This window comes from Lepisosteus oculatus, chromosome 9 (assembly GCF_040954835.1).
Source record: "Lepisosteus oculatus isolate fLepOcu1 chromosome 9, fLepOcu1.hap2, whole genome shotgun sequence".
Classification (NCBI taxonomy): domain Eukaryota; kingdom Metazoa; phylum Chordata; class Actinopteri; order Semionotiformes; family Lepisosteidae; genus Lepisosteus; species Lepisosteus oculatus.
In genome coordinates this window covers 14,820,754-14,837,514 of record NC_090704.1, presented here as the reverse complement: position 1 = coordinate 14,837,514, position 16,761 = coordinate 14,820,754, and the positions used below count along the sequence as shown (strand labels likewise).

The following is a 16,761-nucleotide window of genomic DNA, read 5'->3' as shown; positions in this document are numbered from 1 at the left end:
CAAAACAAAAACAGCAAAATAAGATGAGATCACTTTATTGGCCATATACAATTTCTTGCATTAGGAATTTGTCTTTTTGCATACCCCAGCTTGCTATCCATGAGACACACAGTCAGGGAGACAAGCTTGGGATCAGAGTGCAGGGTCAGCCATTTATGCCCCTGGAGCAGTTAGGGTTAAGGTCCTTGCTCAGGGGCCCAACAGAGTAGGATTCCTCTGCCAGCCGCGAGATACGAACCTTCAGTACAACCTTCCAGCCACAGGTGCTTATCCTTAGCCACAGAGCCACCGCACCACCAATAAAACTGCACCCCACCCAACGGCAGGGAGGCACAAAAATTGCACGGAACTCATTCATGCTCGTCTTCACAGAAATCTTCAGTAAAAGGCGAAAGATTTGTACGAGATGAAGAGAAACCAGAGTACGAACTACGAAAAAGAGAATTTAAAAGAGCCTACATGAATTTAGTAGTTCAGGTGAGTAGCTGCGTCAGCATGCGTAGGCTGCAAAGGAACAAGTAATAGGTTTATTCCATGCTGAAAAAAAGAAGAAAGAAAACAGGACGTTTTGGCCGTGGAACTTTCTTCAGGTGTGAGAAAGACAGGGCAGTGAGCAAAGGTAATGTAGTGGGAGAACAAAAGCTGGGAGAGAGGAGGAGCGAGGGGCGGGAGCAGGGGACAGAAAGAGAGGCCAATCAAGAGGTGTGAAGTCAGGATAGGTTAATAGAGAGAATTTATAAGAAAAGTAGTCTGTCGTTAAGAGAAAGGGGAAGGTGTTATCCTAGCTGCAGGATAATTTTGGTTTCAGTAGTCTTCCTGATGTATGAGTTCGGAAAACCGTCTTTGAGAACACAGACGGAGAGATTAGAGTGGTCATGGCCATCACAGGTGAAATGAGAGACAATGGGCTTGGAGAGATCTTTAATCTTCACAGCCCTAACATGTTCTCTGAAGCAGTCTCCGAGTCTCCTTCCTGTTTCTCCAATATAGATGGCTGGGCATTTACTGCAAGAGATATAGTAAATAAGGTTGCTGGAGGTACAAGATGCCATCTGGGTGATCAGGAATTGTCCTGAGGGGCCTTGAATGAGTGTGGTTTTAGATGTGTACTTGCAGGTGATACAGCGAGCTCAGTTGCAAAGGAAAGTGCCTGGTGTGGATGGTTGCTGAGGGCGGTCAAAGGAGCTGTGAACAAGAAGGTTACGCAGATTAGGTGGTCGCCGATATGAGATGATGGGGTGGTCAGAAAAGAGGGCCCCAATGGAGGGATCACCCTGTAGGATTGAAAAGGTGTTGTTAATAGTCCTGGGGATAGGAAGTGTGTTGGGGTGGTAGGGAAGCACCAAAGGAATGCGGTTGTTACGGCGGGAGTTCGTGATTGAGTTGATGGTCCGAGGGGTGTTTTTGGCTCAGGCAAGGGCCCTGTCAATAACACTGCCGGGGTATCCTCTGTTGATGAAAAAGGAGTACATTTTGAGGGCATGAATTTATGAATTTATTTCTGTAGAGAAGGACTGTGTTTAATTGCCTACCAAGGCATAATAAATAAATCTAGTGCAATGCTTTTTCATTTAAAGAAAACACCAATGCTTAAATGCTGTGTCTCTTTCAGGAAATGGATGCTGCCTTCTTGCCTGAATAGTGGAAAAGCAATTTTTCATAGCAACGTGCTCTGTCACACCACCAATTATCACACGTATCGCTGCATATGTGTCCCGTGACAGGTACAGCTTACACACCTTTTGATTTCCTGTCAGTTTGTACTGTTCCACGATGCTACAGATTGTTTAGTTCTACAGCAGGAGATACCATGACCCTGAGCTGCAAGAATGGGCTGAAAATGGATGAATTGTATGGGACACGGGCACCATTCCAGTAGGCAGTTTGCTGCTTTTTTTTCTACTTTTCAGTTTCTTTGAACTACAATGCCACATAAATTAACACTACCTCCATAACAAAGAAAAATCAGGGAAGCAACCACTTTGAGTTAATCTCCATGCATTTATCCCACCCAGAGATGTAACTACCATTTTCAAATTATTATTCCTCCATTCCTGGAGCCAATGATTTGGCTAAATAATAAAGTTATTTCAGGTCCTAAAAGAAAAACTGAATATGCTGTATCAGTAAAAATGTAGTATTTCAAATAAAGTTATTATGGAAGCAGTAATTACTGCTGCTAATTCTCTACATTTTAAGATTTTGTTAATATTCCTTCTTCAAGTTCTGTACTCCACTGTTGATTCTTCATTATCTTTCTTCTTCTTTTATTTGTTTTCCACTTTGTTAGTTGATCACACTCTGTGCCCTGGGGCTATGTTTCCTCTCCGTCCAGGTCAGGGTGACCTAATGGAGTACGCTTTGTCTTTTTAATTATAGCCGCAGGGCTGAAATAATCATTAAAGGTGTAATACAGTCATAGCGCTCCATAAGAATATTATTAGCAAGGAGGCTGGGGAACTTTGCCAGATTTTTTCTTCATTATTACCACTGCAGCGGTTGTTGTTGTTCAGCGCAGTGTGTGTGCCCGTCTATGGAGAATGGCTCCTGGACAGGAATTCCTGCTGCTAGGATTGCTATCTGACCAGGAAACGGCTTGAGTTGGAATCAAACACATGGCAGGCAGAAACAGGAAAGCTTGTGGCCTCCTGTCTGTGGTATGTTTGGACAGCCAGGGGACCTGATTCCCATGGATCTCTGTGGAAAACAGTTGGACATGGAAAGGAATACCTCAATCTGACACCCACAGGCCCCGATTGAGGTTTTAGCCCTGGCTTATAGTTCACAAGCAAGCTTGTGTGGTAATAAAATATTTACTTCTCAGCTCTAAGGAAGACTTGGACAGCTCAAGATCCACAATGTCAAATTTACCAACATACAGTACAGTACAAGTACAGTACATGTACTTCACACCTGAAGAAGACTCCACGGCCGAAACGTTGTGTTTTTTCTCTCTTCTTTTTTTCAGCATGGAATAAACCTATTACTTGTTCCTTTACAGTCTACACATGCTGACGCAGTTACCCACCTGAACTAGTACAGTACAAAGGCGCACAAGTCCATGAAATCACAGCCACTGTCCTGCAGGGTTTCTTAGATTAGTATTTTATGTATTTTTAAGTGTTTCACATACGGGAGAAAATAATTCTTTTTTGATGAAAGTCCATCCTTTCATTTTCTAACTGCCTCTTCCAATTCAGAGTCGCAGAGGAGCCGAAGCCTATTCTAGCAGGGAACAGGAGTAAGACAGGGCACACCCTGGACAGGATGCCAGTCCATCACAGGGCTGTCACACAAACACAGACACACTCACACCAGGATCAATTTTCCCAGAAGCCAAATAACCTACCAGTATGTTTTTGGACTGTGGGAGGAAACCAGAGTACCCAGAGAAAACCTCCAGGGATAGAGACAGTACATACAAACTCCACACAGATAGCATCCTATGTCCAGGAACCTGAACCCAGGGCCCAAGTGCTATGAGGCAACAAAGATAACCACTGGGCCACAATACCCCCCTTTTGAAATAAATACAGTAATTATCCTGTTGAATGAAAATGCGACAAGACTTTGTACCCTCCTGAGATCATTTTATTTTATCCAGCCTGTTGACACTTTAACGCTAACTTCTTGAAAGTGTTCTTCAAGGTTTTATAACCACTAGTTCACTACAGTACTGGTTCAGGACTATTGATATTAATGCCCCTGGATGATTTACCAGAGCAGCAGCTTAGTGTCTTTCACCAGCTGAAGACTCCTAGATATTTCCTCCAAGAAAAGCACTCATTATGAAGCACTGGTCAAGAAACGTCCTCTGCATTGTCTGTGTGATGTTGTTTAAATGAGCTTTTGGTAGTTTTCACGGTCATGTGTTTTCACGATTAGTTGCAGTTAGTTTACTCCCTTCTTTAGATCATCTGTCATAGATATTACTCAGCTATGCAAAATTGTATATTGTGCAGGGCCAGGAACTGACGCTCATACAGAAATCTATCATTGCTAGTAATTTAAAGAAGTACAGCAAGGGGGAAAATGACAAGTCAATTTTTTGGGGGGATGGTGTTTATTTTAATGTAATAGGACTTTCGAACTGTATGTATAAGTACAGGATTGAGAATTTTCTTCTTCCAAATCTGTAATCCACTATGATTATGACCCTGTTTTGCTGTTTTGTTTTTCTCATACAGAATGAAGCTGCACCAGCTGTATGCCTGGCACCCTTGACCTCTCTGCGCAGCTGTAACAAAGAGATGCCCCTGCGTCCATGGGTGGGGAGACCCTTGTAATTGGCTTTGCTGACTGGCCACTTTCTGCCCGGCTGTCCTTCTCCACCCCTTCAAGAATGCCTCCTTAATCCAAATGTGCAGACTGCACTGCAGCGAGGAGTTCACACCACAGCCAGAGCACTTGATGAGATGGTGAGGAAGTGACCCTATTGTTTTCAGGGTCATATCTCCTTTCCTGCAAGACGAGGGAAGGCCTGTTTACTCACTTAAGGTCACTTATTTCCAAAACAAAGCTAATTTCTCATCCTGGTCTCTAATGGAGGGGAGATATTAAAATGGTGTAATATTACATCTACTGAATTATTTTCGACCCTGTAAGAAACGGCCGTAGTCATTTTGCGGCTAAGTAAACTGCAAGCATCAAAAGTGCATATCACTTAGAGGGACACTGCAGTCCCAATTTCTCAAACCTGTTATAAAATCTTGGTATAAAAATAAATTAATTGGAGGCATAGGACAATTTTACAACTTTTGAATTAAGCAGAAAATTGTGAACTTTGTGAAAGTACTTTAAGTCGCCGTGTTATTGCAACCGTGGGTATCGTCAAAAGCGAGTGTGAGAGTTCATGCGAATTGCGACATGGTGCGGCCCTTCCTGCTCACTAGTCACTGTAACGACTAATGTACTGCGATGTACGAGTAAGTAAGTACAGGTTGTGCAGCAAACACTGCAGAAATGTTCCCGCGTGATCTGTAGAGAGCATCATTTCTATTGGACTAAAAGAGATGTATTCACAAGCTGGCTTGTTTACAATGTAATAGGGCTGCTGTCCCTCACCGGAATTTGCCTCTTTCCGCATCACAGAATATGGCGCTGCGCATATCTGGAAATTTCAACTATTACCGTACATTTATTTTGTGCTTTGATATACACTCACTATTTCTGATTGTCTTATAACCCTGAAAAAGAAGAATAGCATTGATACACTTGAATTTCACAAAGTTTACTGTAATGAATACTTACCGTGTTCCTTTTTCAGGGTTATAGGTATTTGCCAGATTGAATTAAGAGGCACAGCCTGGTGCATATTTCTTATTTCATTTTCAAAGTCTTTTCATATATTTCCATGTTGACTTAGGAATATATCAGTTCAAATGACTATATCAGTTTAAGAAATGCTTGAAATGCTTTGGATGTGACTATGACAGAGCATCAGGTGGATAGCTGCGTCGGCATGTGTAGGCTGCAAAGGAACAAGTAATAAGTTTATGAAAAAAAGAAGAAAGGAAACACAACGTTTCAGCTGTGGAGTATTCTTCAGGTGTGACAGAGCATGCTGAGATGGTAGAGTTAATTAGCCTTGTGATACTCAGGAACTGTTTTGGAAACCAATTTTTCTTGGAAGTCTGAAACACAGATCTAATCAGCAAAAGGAAAATTATAAATAATGGCTAATGAAGCAATGGAGACAGGAATCATCATGTTTTTTTAATTAATCTCTTAATGCAACACAAATCTCTCAGCTACAAACTTTCTTTACCAGATGACATTTCATTTAACAAAGACTTTCTGCTTCAAACAACCTGTGATTGGACTTCTATAAGGAGGCAGAGGTCTGAAGAGCTAATTTGGTTACCAGCATAGTTATTCATTAACCAGACTCTTGTGAGAGCGTTTAGAATTACACTGCTCTTAACCTTTGCACAGGAAGACTCCATTTTCTCTGAAAAAAAAACCCACACCACTACAAAGTGAGAATAGGGAGAGAAACACTATTTTACTGGACAGAAGTGACCAGAGGCCCAGGATAAAGATTTGTGAGTTACTGCTGATGGTTCTTTAAAATACTAAAAGCAGCACTTGCTGTAACTGTGGTCATTTTTATATCGACTTAGTATGAGACACCTTGACACCTTGAATCTCTCAAATGTTGAACATTTTGAAGTTCATTCCTATCATATCCAGCCGATGTTTGTTCTTTTATTTATAAACTGTGTTCTCTAACGTGAAATAGTTTTAATTTAAATATTAAGGAATTATATAGGATATTTAATGTATATATTAACAAAATGCTTAAAAATAAATAGCACAGGAAGAACTTATGGAGATCCATAGTTCAGACCTGCAGTGTTTCTACTTTTTTTGTTACCACAAGATGTAGTAACAGCTGTATTTTAAAATGAATACATTTAAAAATCTAAATTATAGATTATAGTGTGCACGTGCATTACATTTGTGCTTACATACAGTTGATTTTCTTCCTGTATGTAACAAATATCAAGTTTCCATATGTAATTTTATGTTTCCAAATATTAATCTATAAATCTCTTTATGTTTGTTATCATAATATTCAGGATATTTAGGAGCTGCTGATTTAGCCATTTTCTTTGTTGTGTGTTTACGCAGTGAAATGTCCATAGTACTGACCTGAGGGAAATAAGGAAGTTGCCTGTTTTTGCTCTCTTTTATTCCAATGTAAATAATGTACAGCTGTTTATATACAATTTCTTGAATACTTTGGCACTGTTGTCCTGTCAGCTAAACCATCATGAACCAGAGGACATATTTTAAAAGATTCTGTGTGAGATGGTTTTTAAAAAACTGGATATCTGAATATTAGTACATTGGCGTAGCAGTTAGCACTGTTACCTCCTAGATCTTTGAGACAGAGGTCCATTCTTTTATTTGAAATTTGCATGTTCTCTCCAAGTTTGCACAGGTTTGTGCTGAGTGCCCTGGTCTCCTCCCGCTTTCCAAAGGCATGCAAGGTACTGTAGGTTACAGTCATTAGATTGTCTCTAGATTGTCCCTGTGTGCACGCACACTCTTCGATTGACTGGTGACCTGCTGTCTGTGTTGTCATGACTCATACTAAGAAGAGATGGTCTTCTGATAATGGATGTACACTGTATGTTAGATCTGACATAGAATATGGATGCAAATTGGAAAATAATGGAAAGAAAGGTGCTCAGCTGTCCACTCCAGTGGCAAGGTCTGTAGGTTACTATCTCACAGTTTCTAATGTTTTGCCATGGACCTCTTTCCTTTAACAATGTTTTCCCTGACCCCTCCAGCGTCTAGGACACTCTGACAATATACTGTAATTTATGAGTCAGCCCCCTAATACTATACTTTACTACGCAGTCTGGCAACCCTGCTCTTCAATACTCGTCTTTCATAATGAATTCAATTTATAACTGAGGGGTGGGTGCAAACTGGTATCGCCTGAGGAATAATTCTTGTCTGTCTCTAGAGATTAATGGGACTGATCGCTGTTACTTAAAACAAGATTAGCAGAAAGATTAGTACTGTACATTATACAGTTACAGACAGCAAAGTGCCGTAGTGGCTAGAATTGCTGCCGCGCAGTGCTGGAGCCCCGAGTTCAATTCTGGAGCTGGGGTGCCATCTGCATGGAGTTTGTTGTCCCCGTGTTTACAAAGTGCTCCCTGTTTTCTCCTGGGTGCTCCAGTTTCCCCCCAAGGTCTAAAGACATACTGGTATGTTAATTGGCTTCTGGGAGAATTTCCCTCGGTTTTACTGTGTGCATGTCCATGTGTGTGAGCCCTGCAGTGGACTGGTGTATCCCCCTGGGTATATCCCACCTTGAATCCTGTATTGGGTAAAGTGGTTAGAAAATGGAAGGATAAATTATACAATTACATCCCATAAAGGAAGGCACAGATTATGCCTTTAGGGAATGAAAATCTAACTTGTGTCCTATTTCTGCAGAGGCTTCTTCTTGTCTATGTATCACATTGCAATGCTGTTATTCACTGTTAGCTCAAGGAATTGCACAGCCCTGTGGCTGACTGGCGGGCTGTAACCTAAATTCTCATTTCTGGTAAGGTCAGTGACCCACTCTGCCTTTCCCCCCTTTTGCCTGTTGTCACCATAAATGATAGAAAGGAAAGGTTAATCATCCTGGTTTGTGCTCTTTTAATAGATTTACTTTTGTTATTTTGTGCAATTACCCTATTGTGAAGAGACAATAGTTTGACTAGAGTGGGTGTTGCAGTCAGTTTTTAGTATTTGTTAAAAGCCCTGAAAGGATATTTTTCAACAGTTTAATTTGCTGTGGGAGTCATTCCAAACTAGGGCACGACCTTGTAAATTTGGCATTTTAAGAAGTCTCCCAAAACTTGTTCCCTACCACAGTTGCAAAACAATATGCTAAAACCAAGTCTACAGTGGAACAATAAAGAAGTATATTTGACAGTTGAAGCAATTCAGTAATGACTCGTGCTTTTATGTAGATTAAACGAAACAGTTCTGCATTTGTATTTTCTCTTTGTCAGATATTATGTCTGTAAAATTGCTGGCTGTTTTGTTTAATGAGATTCTGGTTTCATTTTGCATACTAATTGAATGTCTAGAAACACAGTAACCAGATCCCAGAGCAATGAAACTGGGACGTGCGAGTTGCAGGGGTAAACTTACTGAAAATTCTTGTTGCTTCCATGTGTTGAACTGCAGTTCCGCTCCTTTTCAAGCCTAGACTAACTGAAATATCAAGTAGTGGAGTTAAAATAAGGCAACTTACTTGTTCCCCCCCCCATTTACACCTAGGGCAAAATAATAATGGGTCAAAACTAGGTGAATGGGTGAATAATCTTGTGAATCAGGAATATCAATGTAAGGCAGCGTTAAGCTGAAAAGCAAATTAGACCCTATGCAGTGCTTCTAAGATCCTTCAAAATGAGAACTAATCCGATAAACACGATCCAAAAAGGTGAAATCCAAAATACTAGGCAATGGGTAAAGAATCCAGAGAGTCAAGGGAAAAAGAAGCACACAGTGAGAGAAATCTTAGCTAGCAGCAAGCTGACAAGCAAGGGACCCCCAATACCGAGCATGGGAATGTGGAACGTGGGGGTTTAATTAGTGGAGGATCGGGACATGATTTGAAAATGAGGTGATGAAGTGTGGTGGTGGTCGTAAGAATCAAGTGTCCTAACAGAAAACTACTTCAGCTAGGTCACAAAATAAAAGCATGAAAAAATAAATTTGGGAGGAAAAAACTTAAGTGAGAATTTTGCATGAGTTGTAAGAGTGCTAAGAAATGAAATACAGTACATATCTTATTCCTTACTCATTCGCTGTTGAAGGTCTAGCAATAACACAATCCCATCCATCTCAGTTAACTTCACATGGCGAGAACTGTGATATGATGACAATATAAAAGACTTATATTTGAATATTGCCATTTAGCCAGATTTCTTTTGACATGTAAATATGAAGCACTTTACAATTGATTTCATATCAATCAAATCTACACAAAAAACAAGATTTACAGTGGTCTTCTTCTTCATCCTAGCATTAATCCCACATCAGCAGGGTCCGCTTGTCGGCACGCCTGTCTCCATTTGGTGGTTTGAACCAAATTTTTGAGCTGACATTGCCATTAAATGCGACCGAGAATACTCCAACCCGCGCATCGCTCCGCCTGCCATCAGACCCTTCACCGTTAGTTCCAACGAATCCTTGTATCCAGCTGGCACAGCGAGGAGGTGATAATAGGGTTTTGCCGGCTATTTACAGTGGTCTAACACACCAATTAGTAAGGAATTTAAAACATTGTACAGCCACCTTATCGAAAAAGTATAAGTATCATTACAAATCTCAGTGACATGTTTTGTTCTCCTATGCTGTGCTTCTGGTGAAGGAATCAGATATTAAATAATGTTTTTGTAGCTATTTGCAGAACTTTCATTTAATTAATTTTTTTTTTTTAAAAAAGGGCAGTACAGAGGCACACCTTTAAAGCCCTGGGTTCAGTCCAGACCTGGGGTGCTATACGTGTGGAGTTTGCATGTTCTCACTGTGTTTGTGTGGGTTTCCTCCAGGTGCTGTAGCTTTCTCCCACTGTCCAACAACAAAGTGTTACAGTTAGTGTTTCTGGGAAAACAGTCCCTGGTGTGAGTGTCTGTATGTTCCTTTGCGATGGACTGATATCCCATTAAGAGTGTACCCTGCCTTGTGCCCCTTGCTGGCAGAGACAGGCTCCAGCTCCCTTGTGACCCTGAATTGGATAAAGTGGTTAGAAAATGGATGGAAGTTTTCTTAAAAGGTGGCAGATCAGTACTTTAGGAGTTCATGGGTTACATATACCCATGTGAAGGTACAGCTGAGCAGTTAATAGTGTTAATAGTTAATACTCTATAGTCTACCACCCACTGGTGTTGCTCTGTGAAATACTTTGTATTGTGACCTTCAATAGAGCCCAAGAACGGGCCTCATAAAGGACACTTTCTAAGAGGTCATTTTAAGGCCGTGTTGCAAACATAACCATGGCCATTTGCCGTTAAACCTTTTCTGAAGTCACCACTGAATTAAAATGAAAAGCAGCAGAAAGAAAGAGAAACTCAGCACCTTTCAACAAAAGACCCCTTGTCTCCCACTACTGCTCACAGGCCCTGTTGTTGTGGTGTTTTTGTGTGTTCAGACAGGAAGAGATAAAGACAGCCCCTGGAGTATGTTTACAGCCAACAATACAGAATTCAATAGCAGGGCAAGGCTAGGGGAAGAGGTCTAATAACAGGCTTGCCCACTGAGAAAAATGGCCTCAGTGCCAAAAGGGGCTGTAAGCAAGATTTCCTTTAATGAAAAGATTGAAAACAACTTACATTGAATATTTACATCTTTCTATGAGGAATATGCACATGTGTTTATAAATAACATATGTATAATGTATAATAACACATATATAATAGAAATAATAAAAGTAATCAAAATGTATATACAGGCTTAGAATGTCTGTAAATTGTTGATAGAGCCACAGTAAGGTCAAGCACAATAGCCATTTATCAAGTGCAGATGTACTGTATACATTCAGGGTCCTGTAGTATGATGGCAGCTGATATACAGTACATTGCCTAAAAGATAATGCTTCCTGAGCAGTACAGGCGGTGAATCTGATGTTTTCACCACCTTTCATCCTTGAGGTTTGTTTGCAATTCATAGACCCTAAAAATGAATAGAATTACTTTTAAAAATGAACACAGAAAAAAGAGTTAGCCAGCACTTCACTGTACAGAACAAATCAGAAATGAACAAGTCTCAACTGTTCTCCAGTCAGTCCCTTGAAATCGTTGTCTTAAAAGTAGGATACAAGTGGCCCTTATAAAGTATATTTATTTAGTTTGTTTATTTATGTTGTTACTTAAACCCAATGGATGTACAGTAAGAGGGAGAGACTATAACTTCAGGTACAATATTCTCTAATCCCGATTAATGTACATTAAATGTGTTCAATATGACCTTACCCACAAAATACTTTACTGTAATATAATACTTTGGTATATATTTTCATCTGCATTTTTATAATTCCGCCAGGTATGTTTTTTAAGCAGCATGGTTGTGCGAAAGAAAAAAAAAAGCAATTTAATTGTAGTTGTGCAAACAGCTGTGCTGTTTAGAAACTTGTTAAGCCTGCAGTGATAATTCCATATCTCTGCCCTAGATTTACTGTGTTCCAGTTGGTATGGGATGGACGGAAGAATTAAACTGTCTTTCTTTCAGCAGGGCTCAGAGAAGCATGGGGACCTTAAACTGTACACTTGGTGTTGTTGTGTGTCTCTGGGGGACTGTTATTGCTGTAACACAGGCTGTCAGCTTGTGTGTTGGTATTGGTGAGGTAGGTGGAATTGCAAAGAGTAACTCGAATAAAACAATCACTGTATTTGACTTGGCTAAAACTACTTTAGTATTATTAGTGACCTGTAAAAACTGAACATGCAAAAAATATATCCATAACCCTTGTAATGACCATGAGGCCTCACTGAGCTCCGTCTCCTTCACCTTTCTGGACTGCTAATGTAACACGTGCCATTCTGGGGAGCTACAGTATCCCGTGAGGTAGCTATTCTATCTGAAAGAAAATGAAATAATAATGCTATTTAAACTGATATTAATGGATCAAGGTTTAGTCATTAGTAACTGTGTGTGTATCTTATCAGCTCTGTGAGGTGAAATATATTCTTTAGTTGGTGCTGAGATTTTTTTTCTCCAGTTTGTTTTTTCTGAGTGCTGTTGTTTTGATAATGCAAAACTCATGGTGCTTTAGTTGTTTCCTGTTTCTGCTGACATACTTTTAGTGTGAATATATTGACAGTGGTCTTGTCTCTCTTTATGTGTTCAATATTATTATTAACAATAATAATAATGTAAGCATTTAATTTGGTAAAACATGGTAAGCTGTTAAGAACTTAGAATGCATATAAATTAACATAAATTTATGAATCTCAGAATATTAAACAAATTCAGGTTCGGTCAGCATGCATACGTCTGCAATCTGTTGGATGTTTTGTACTGCTTTTATATGTTTCCTGATATTGGATGAATGCCATTTCTTTTCCAGGTATTACCTTATACATTAGCTCCATTAGCCCTCTAATAATTATCTGGGTTTTGTTGTTTTAAAGCTAAATAGTTTCACTAACAAAACTGATCTAAATAGATCTGCTGAATTTTGAGTATGCGTATGTTTTCCAGTCAGTTTGTGATTTTGTATGTTAAGAGTCCTCTTGGTTCTTAGCTTGTTCATGGGAAAAACAGAACACACAATAGTCTGTACGCTGTTCAAAATAATCTTTAGCTTTGCATGACTGTTCATATTAGCAGAGTTCTCATTTGAAATAAAAAAACAAGACATCAATTTACTCATCTTCTTAAAAACAGATATTGAACTGCAGCCAGAAGAGGCTAACACAAATACCTCCAGAGATCTGGGACAATGTGACTGTTCTGGACTTATCAGGGAATTTCTTGGACCTAACTGAAACCAGAAACCAAAAGCAGCTGGAGAGGTTTCAGTCCTTGGTATTCCTCAACCTCACGGGCAACTACCTCCCCCTGCTGGAGAGAAAGACCTTCAACAGTCTACAAAACCTGCAAGTCCTTGATCTTAGCAGTTGCCACATCAAGCAAATAAAGGCTGGGGCTTTTCAAGGCTTCCCGAAACTGAAGAGCCTTCTGCTGAGGAACAACAAACTGTGGGGCTCTTTAACTACTGCCATCCAAGATCTGACAGTTTTGTCCTTTTTGGATCTCCATGGCAACAGGCTTGACAAACCACAGCCTTCATCTTTAGAGTGGCTGAAGGGAGTAGGAAATGTGATTTGGCCAAGTGGTTCAGATGACATGATTCTCAAACCAGAAAATAATTCAGAAGGTGGGTAATTTTATTATTAGTTTTTATCAAACTAAATGGGTTTAGTTTGGGGCCTAAAAGGGGCTTCTATTGGTGAAGAGAGAAATAGAACACTTCTGCATTCTGGTTGCTTGTGAAAAGAAAAACAGACAAGCATGGAATAGACTTTTTTGACTTTACCTTGTTACTTTTCAGAGAATGAAATACACCACACCACCTGGAGAAGTGGCCAGAGAAAACTATTGGAGGCAACCGTGGATAAATATAACACAACAGCTAACTTTAATAACAGTAAGACATCTGTTTCACAATTCAGTAGCATAGCTCTGTTTCCTTCACAACCATGATTTTAATAGATAAAGACAGAGGACTTTCTCAGCCACATTCCATTATACTTGTGTGCTTTCTCCACACTTTCTGCTATCAATGATTTACTAATGTGCAAATAATAAGACCAGCCTGACTTGAATCCTACAATTTTCCTCACTGCACTGCACAAATAATATATTTTTGCTGAATCCTGTTATAATGGTGATCTTCTTCTGTGCTGCCCATTCCAAACTTTGAGAGGTATTGTGGTATTCCACAACCAACTTACAGTATAATGCATCCAGATCTCCATTACATTTATGTTTTTTAACTTAGTTCCAGTTTTCTGGGAAATTATAAGAAGTTACGAATGGTCACAAGCAACCATTTGGCCCATCTAATCTGTTTGTTCATCAGTTGCCAATTGATCCAGGGATATCATCCAGCTCTTTCTTGAAGGAAACCTGGGTATGAGCTTCAACAACATGGCTGGGTAGCTTGGTCTACACTCCCACAACCCTTTGCCTCCTATTACTGGTTTTAAATGCATTTCCACATAATTTCCGCTTGTACCCTCTAGTCTGTGTCTCAAAATTACGTTACCTCATTCTATAAAGTGTTTGATTACTGTATTTTAGATAAAGGAGCCATCTAAGTAAATCATTAAGAACAACTATTGTAATAATGAAAACAATTAGTCTCCACATATCCCTTGGAACCTCTGTTGCAATGAAGAGCAAACTAGATTTACAGCATGTTATGTCCACTGCCATCATACATTAATGCCGGACAGAACAGGATGTGTGTGCTTCAGTGTTTCAGTTATTGAGGGTATGTGAAGTGAGACAGAGAAAATAGAAATGTGTCATACAGGTGCTGAAACCCTGAATGCACTTTTTATCCCTGCAGCATCAAAGGATGATGGGAAAAGTGGGAATTCCTGGCAGTACCTGATAGCGGTGCTGGTGACAGCAATCTCCCTCTCTGTGTTCATTGCACTGGTGGTCAAGTGCAAACTTTGCCACGACTACCTGGCCAGCTATCGGCACACCCTGCTGTCTGAGACGGACACGGCCAGCCGTTGCGACACCGAGAGTCTGGAGGCGGGCCTGGCAGGCCGAGGGCCTCAGAGCTCCGCCTCGTGTGAGCTGGAGGATGACGATGGCTTCATTGAGGACAACTACATCCAGGCCAGCGAGAGGGAGAGGGCCGAGAGACAAGGAGAGGAGGAGGAGGAGGAGAACAGAGACGATGAAATTCAGTTTTCAATCACTTAAAGAGAAGACAGAGGAATTATGGGGAGGGTTGCTAGTCTGATCCAGATTACCGGGTCAAAGTGAAAACTCCTTTCTTTCATGGAGTACAAAAACAAAACACCAAAGTAATGTTTGGGTTTTTTTACAGCACCGGTATAAATCCATCTTTAAAATCATTTTCCACAGGCACTGATCGATGGGGCAACTTGATCATTTGTCCTGTCTGTGCGGATCAATTTTGAATGCTTCTGTACCAGATGATGGGCAGAAGTTTCCTACATGTTTAGCTATGACAGATTAAAGTTTTACAATCTGTAATAAATTGAACATTAATAATTAGCTGATTCAATAAATCTATAATAACAATATAATAATTAAGATTGTGGGCAGTGGCAGAGTGTAAATTCAGAATTGATGTTGTAGGGTTTTCTTGATTTACTGTAGTTATTTTAATCAGCTTTATGGATTTATTTATTTTAAGCAGTTTTATGGACACCTCTTTTAGGGGTCCAGTTAAAACAGCAGCACCTGGGGAGCTGTCCCACTCACCCAGTTAGACCAGTAACCATGTGGTTTCGCTTGTGATGAGCTGAACTGGAATACAAACATGTAGACACACCAAACCTCCAGGATCAGGACTGGCCAACCCTGTAAAAAACAAAAATTGGCTCCTTTAAGAAAATTCTTAAGGAAACCCGAAGGCTATCTCATTGATGATCGCCTTTCATTTGACCGATTACACTGACAGTGAAGAAAAAGATTATTTGAATGACTCCTGTGTTGAAGCTTTGTAAACATGTGGAGCAAGCACTGTGAATACAAAAAAGTCACAAATTAACAGTTTTTAATTTAACATTTTGCAGATGTGTATATTTTAAGTTAAAGACTTATATAAAAGTTATATTTATACAGTATATGATTATTCTACAGTTTTAACACTCCTGGTATTAAAAACAAACACAGAGCACAGTATACAGTACTAAGTAGCAGAGGTTAAGTCCATGCAGAAAAGTAGAGAAAAATATATTTGTATTATTCTTTCTACTTTTCAGCATGGATTTAACCTCTGCTTGTTACTTTACAGCTCCCCGCACAATCCTCTTTATAATATGCTGAATTGTGTTCAAGGGGCAGCATGTCTATACAATACAATATACTGTACCTTTATTTAATATATTTACATATCGGAAAAAAAGATTATTGTGTGATCAATGTATCAAAATGTTTTACCCATTCTGTATCTATATAATAATAATAATAATAATTGCTTGTACTTATATAGCGTTTTTTTGGACACTCCACTCAAAGTGCTTTACAGGTATTGGGTTCTCTCCTCCACCACCACCAATTTGCAGCATCCATCTGGATGATGCGATGGCAGCCATAGTGCGCCAGAACGCTCACCACACATCAGCCATCAGTAGGGAGGACAGCAGAGTAATGAAGCCAATTCATAGATTGGGATTATTAGGAGGCCATGATTGGTAAGAGCCAATCTCATCTGAAGGATGGCACCTGTTTACGGTATAGTGTCCCCATCACTATACTGGGGCATTAGGACCCACATGGACAGCAGGGTGAGCGTCCCCTGCTGGCCCTACTAACACCTCTTCCAGCAGTAACCTTAGTTTTTCCCAGGAGGTCTCTCATCCAGGTACTGACCAGGCTCACACCTGCTTAGCTTCAGTGGGTTGCCAGTTGTGAGTTGCAGAGTAATATGTAATTTATATTCCATATTAAAAGGAGTTTCAAATGGTTTTTACTTTGTTTCTACCATATGCTGTCAATTTTGTTGCTTAGAATACATACTGTGATATT

The 16,761-nt window shown here is 39.9% G+C and overlaps 1 protein-coding gene and 1 non-coding gene across 6 annotated transcripts; one reads left to right on the top strand and one right to left on the bottom strand.

Moving 5' to 3' along the window:
- Positions 1–309: 309 nt before the first annotated feature.
- LOC138241317 (U5 spliceosomal RNA) lies at positions 310–426 on the bottom strand. Its single transcript, XR_011190543.1, has one exon. It is a non-coding gene; the product is annotated as a U5 spliceosomal RNA (small nuclear RNA).
- Positions 427–5,924: 5,498 nt separating this feature from the next.
- On the top strand, positions 5,925–16,705 carry c9h1orf210 (chromosome 9 C1orf210 homolog). Of its 5 annotated transcripts, none has more exons than XM_069194198.1 (6): positions 5,925–6,044; positions 6,938–6,995; positions 11,752–11,863; positions 12,907–13,399; positions 13,574–13,669; positions 14,597–16,705. In XM_069194198.1, the coding sequence occupies exons 3-6, from the start codon at positions 11,765–11,767 to the stop codon at positions 14,962–14,964; spliced, it is 1,056 nt and encodes a 351-aa protein (XP_069050299.1). In that variant the 5' UTR covers positions 5,925–6,044; positions 6,938–6,995; positions 11,752–11,764; the 3' UTR covers positions 14,965–16,705. The 5 variants fall into 5 exon arrangements, with proteins under 5 accessions (XP_069050299.1, XP_069050300.1, XP_069050298.1 ...); XM_069194199.1 differs by having other exon boundaries at positions 11,749–11,863; XM_069194197.1 differs by lacking the exon at positions 6,938–6,995.
- The last annotated feature ends 56 nt before the right edge of the window (positions 16,706–16,761 follow it).

Bases quoted from the DNA above. Each gene is read 5' to 3' on its own strand.
- c9h1orf210 (XM_069194197.1), top strand. From the start codon at position 11,765: ATGGGGACCTTAAACTGTACACTTGGTGTTGTTGTGTGTCTCTGGGGG. The intron at 11,864-12,906 runs GTAGGTGGAATT...TCTTAAAAACAG, and splicing joins TGTGTGTTGGTATTGGTGAG to ATATTGAACTGCAGCCAGAA. The intron at 13,400-13,573 runs GTGGGTAATTTT...GTTACTTTTCAG, and splicing joins ACCAGAAAATAATTCAGAAG to AGAATGAAATACACCACACC.